The following is a 5,053-nucleotide window of genomic DNA, read 5'->3' as shown; positions in this document are numbered from 1 at the left end:
TGGGAACCTGAGCCGATTGGCTGGCAAAACGGTGCTCACGGCGTAGAATGGATAGGGTTTGGGTCAGGATCCTCTGCAGTACTGTACGGTGCTGTAGGGTCACTGCCATGTGGACCCGGCCCCACATGTCATCCGCACTACAGCACCGTACGTTACAGCAGAGGATCTCAACCCAGTTTGCCTATATTGACCCGACGCTGAGAGGAGGCGGAGTTGAGGCGCCAGGTTCTGTAGGAGAGTGTTGGTGACGAGTTGCATGGACAACAAGTGACCCTGTTCATTCGCGAAGAGCAACGCTATCATATTCATATTCACATCAGGAGAGGGGGTGTTTGTCAGATGTTAACTTCTCACTCATAAACTGAACACAACTGGTGAGTTTCTGTGCTGCTATGAAAGCTGAAACAGAACTGGTGAGTTTCTGTTTACTCAATGTTACAATTCTACATAACTGAACTCTTCCAACGCAATGTTGTGTACACTCAACAGAGTCTCTGTTAGAGAATAGATTTCCTGTGCCGCTATGGCCTAATGGGACATATACAAAACAACAACAAAAAACACCCATGCAAGGGTGATGCATATACAGGTAAAATAACTCGGCGTTATAGTTTAACTGTCTTTTCAGCTTTCAAAAAATTCACCAATCTTGTTTTCCAACTGCTCAGCAGTATACTCATTCTGACTCCTCTTTCGTGACATCAACCGCTTCAATGAAAGTCCTCTCCGATTTTCCTGCAGTGCATGCAGGAGGGCCTTGTATGGTGTAACTACTAGATTCTTTATCTCGTCTCGCAGTTCGTACTTAAGACTAGGTACAACCTTCCAGGTCATCTGGCGATCGCAGATACTGACAAATCCTTGAGTAAATTCAGCCAAGGATGAACGGCGCGGGTTCTTCAGATAATCTTCCTCCAGTAATGACTGTACAAGTGGAACCCAACATTCCTCAAAGTAGCCCCTTCTGTATATCTGGATCATACAAGTGAGCCTGCTCATCAGTTCTACATTCGAAAAGGGTGCTCCTGGACGGCGCATCATCTGCCAAACATCACATGCATTATTCAAGAGGATTATGTATTCTCGGTCCTTTTCAGCTTGGCACATCTTTTTTGCATCTTCCTCCAGCTTCGATACCCAGCAATCAAACACGTGAGAGTAAGGATCAACGGTGCAATCTCCAGTGGCAAGTATTAAATGCACCATATCTGTGTTGCTGTCAAAAAACTCCAGGACTTGATTGAAAACAACAGTTGCTGGATGAATTGTAGATTCTTCACTGTTATCGATGCTACTTGCAGCCTGATCAAGTACTCCGCCTAAATTAATCACCATCTTACACGATATAACAGCAATCTCACCAGATCTGTTCAAAGGTAAGCCCTGTAAATTGTACAGGACATCAATGAGTGCGTCAACGGTAGTCATCACTTCCTTAACATGGCAAGCGCACCAGCTTGCCTCGCTGAATGAATGTGCTACCTCAAGGAGCTTCTCAACAGATTGCCCAGCAACCAATGAAAAGCACTCTTCTTTTACTTCTTGACATAATTGCTGACTGTGTCCATTCAATTCTCGCCATATGAAACAGACAAGTGCAGTAGCAACTTTTAGCTTGATAACAATATCAGTTGATTCTGTGGCCAACACACAAGGATCTCCCTGGAAAACTGATGGGTTTCCATCGAGATTGGACAATCTGTTTCATGGAAAAGATTCAAACATCATAATCTACTTCAAAGTGCGTACTCACCAAGAAAATAGCATCAATTCAACAACATATTACATGATAAATCACAACAAACCAGACAATCTAAATTCAAACATAATAGGATACATTAGCAGATGTGTTCCAACAGAAGCATTCACTGTGGTAGAAACTGCTGGAAAAATAACTGAAACAAAGGCAACCCCATCCCCATGATTTTAAACATAATGGTAAAGAGTATAATTTGTTGTAGTCACTCAGTCAGAAGTTACTTGGTCAATTACTGAAACAAGTCAATTAACTCGATCGTTTTATATGTGAAGAGAAATTCCATATTGCCAGCATACAGTTCTCCTTCCTTGCAGATGTCTGTTATTTTATAAGATTATATGAACCAGATGTGTGCGCTAATTTAGGTGCCTGTAATAGTATCCGCGTGGATTATATATTGTGCAAGAAATGCCATTACTGCAAGATTTAACATGTAAAAGTAGTGTAGCAATTGGCAGGAAAGTAGGGCATAATATGCTACATGGCAGGCGTATGTCGAGCATGAAACATGGAAGTGGTGTATGTGTTTCCCTTTTTATGGAAAAAAACAAGATTCCAAAACTTGGAAGTGGTATTAGAAATGTTCTGTAACTGGGTCTAACAGAGAAAGTGTGTGCTGAGGAGGACTTGATAGTCCAGCCGTACAGACAGAGAGACTTTAAAACATTGCACATTGCAGAAAAGTCTGGAGAAACTACCATATCGAAGCACATTGCACAGATAGTGCTCTGGTGATTCCCTTGGAGGCAAGAACTGTTGCACATTTAAAGAATATCCCGAGGAAAATACCATATTCACATACTCCCTCGTTCCTAAATATAAGTCTTTGTAGAGATTTCGCTATGGAGCACATACGGATGTATGTAGATGCATTTTAGAGTGTAGATTTACTCATTCTGCTCCGTATGTACTCCATAATGGAATCTCTACTAAGACTTATATTTAGGAATGGAGGGAGTAGTACATTCTAGTAAAATCTACTGCCTACACAGAAAATACCAAACTGTATTCTAGAAAAGAAAATACCAAACTGCTCCTACTAGAGCCGCGCCAGGCAGTGAGAAAATGTTTCCCATTTCAGAGAAAATAGTCTTTAAATAAAAGTATCCGATAATAAACAGGTGCATGCATACATTCTCTCTGGAGTTGAAAATTAAAGAGTGCTCCAGGGAGCTATGCCAACATAGAAACAGAGGGGTTGCTGGTACGAAATAAGGAGTGCCTAGATGGGGTTCCGAATGCCTTTTTTTAATCATCATTTGGTAGTACTCAGATTTACTGCAACATTGACCATTACATGGTATGATATCGACTAACAAAGCATGCAGCATGTAATCCAGATAACATCTGAATGCAACATTTTGGACTACAGACTGCAACACTGGCCATTGGGTTCAATGGTGTAACGTTAATCAAGTAAAAAACCTTGAATCAGGCAACTCATTTTCCATTTCATCAACGGAACAACAGTTCACAGCCAAACATACAGTGCGTGTGTGTAGAAAATGAAGAGCAGAAACCCACTGCTGCAAAGGATAAGTGCAGCTTGAGCTTTGTGTTTCAAACTTGTATGAGTATGGCTTATTGAACTTGTATATTCCAGCGGTTAACTGAACCTTGGGAACAACTTGTGGCTATAAATCTGTGATAAACCACTGGCAGTCTGCATCTTTAGCCAGGACAAAGACCTGTATAGTACTACCTTAAAATGGAAACCCACTGTTCGTTGAATCCCATTGGAAAAATTAATATGCTGAACGTTTCAGAGAGCAGTGAATGAAGACAGCAACGCATCAGCAAGATTATTGTTAGCCCTCGCAATGAAAATTTGAAGAGAATGGAAAATGTTTCCTAACTGAACATGACAGAGCAACAGGGACGGACAGAGTGTTCTAACAGAGACATCGTACAGAATGATATTTCCGTGGAAAAAAAAATCGTAGACTGAAACAAGAACGAAAGAAAGAGATGGGTGAGAAATTGGTAGAGTGCTGCAACACCTGCGGATGGGGTCGTGGTAGTGGATCGCTGCTTGCCTGAGCATGCCGACGCCGTGACGCGCCCCCCGCGTCATCTCCTCCATGAATTCGGCGTCGATGAGGCGGACTTGAGGAACTGCTTCGAGGTAGCGGATTTGCGGGTACCGGAAGTACCCGTCGGCGCCGGCGTGGGGCGCCCTACGACGGAGGAGGATTGGACGGGTGGGCGCTTCCTGTTGGAAGAAGCCGCGGGCGGCTGCGGCGGCGACTGCGACACCGTCCGCGTCCACCAAGGTGTGGGTGCGGGGCGGCTGCTGGTCCAGGAGGCGGCGGCCGTCTCCACCGCCCGCGAACCCCTCCAGAGGCAGAGGCAGAGGCAGAAGCAGGAGGTTCCTCCAGAGCCACCAGACGACGACGACGACGGCCACCGGCGCGGCGAGGTGGAGGGCAAGGTACGCCGCAGCGGAGGCGCAGAAAGGGCGCGGCGGCGGGGCGGAGGCGCAATCGAGATTCAGAATGCAAGACAGGTTGGCGTACACAAATTCAGGCATGGTCGCCCCCGGCTCTGCTTGGGCTCGGAGAAGTTCCGGGGAAAGGGGAGGGGGGCGGGTTGCGACTGTGAACGAACGCGGGGGCGGAGAAGCCTTTGGCCGTTTTCGCAAAGGCGTTGGTGTGTCCTGTAAAGCGAGGTTTAAAAACGTTTTTTTTTTGCAAGGGTAAAAAGGCTTGCTTTTTTTTTTGCGGGGTAAAAAAAAAAGGTTTGATTTCATCTCTGAAAAACAGGTTTGATTTGTATACAAAGGCCTCCTTAGCAAATTCTCAATAGGTTTTATTTAGCATAACTATGTACTAAAATTGAACTATGTAAAACTGTGACAAGTAATATGGATAGGAGGAAATACTTTCAATTGTTATATACAGTATTCATGGTGAATTACCTATCTTGCACGTACTAGAGATAAACTTGTTACCTCATCGAAAGATTTTTGCTTTGAGTACTTAGGGCCTGTTCGGAATAAAGGGAAGAAAAACATAGGATTGGGGGAAAACGCAGGAACTGGAAAGGAATAGGGGCCTCTTTGATTCGGGGGATTGCAAAAACACAGGAATAGGAAAAACGTAGGATTGAAATGACATGCCCATTGGATTCCTATAGGATTTGAGTTTGTTTGATTGTATCACAGGAAAAATAAAGGATTTTTTCCAAGAGGTTGGAGTGGATGCTACAATTCCTATGAAATGTAGTTCAAATGAATCCATAGGAAAAAATCCTACGGGATTTAATCCTGTGAATCAAACGATCAACGCAGGAAAA

At 44.0% G+C, this 5,053-nt stretch overlaps 1 protein-coding gene across 1 annotated transcript; it reads right to left on the bottom strand.

Moving 5' to 3' along the window:
• Window positions 1-404: 404 nt before the first annotated feature.
• On the bottom strand, window positions 405-4,375 carry LOC123040071 (uncharacterized). Its single transcript, XM_044463012.1, has 2 exons — window positions 3,760-4,375; window positions 405-1,699 (listed from the first exon to the last, which is right to left on the bottom strand). The coding sequence occupies exons 1-2, from the start codon at window positions 4,287-4,289 to the stop codon at window positions 625-627; spliced, it is 1,605 nt and encodes a 534-aa protein (XP_044318947.1). The 5' UTR covers window positions 4,290-4,375; the 3' UTR covers window positions 405-624.
• Between the last annotated feature and the right edge of the window lie 678 nt (window positions 4,376-5,053).

This window comes from Triticum aestivum, chromosome 2B (genome assembly GCF_018294505.1).
Source record: "Triticum aestivum cultivar Chinese Spring chromosome 2B, IWGSC CS RefSeq v2.1, whole genome shotgun sequence".
Classification (NCBI taxonomy): domain Eukaryota; kingdom Viridiplantae; phylum Streptophyta; class Magnoliopsida; order Poales; family Poaceae; genus Triticum; species Triticum aestivum.
Note: the sequence above shows the minus strand (reverse complement) of the source record. Positions and strands in the feature narration are given on the sequence as shown.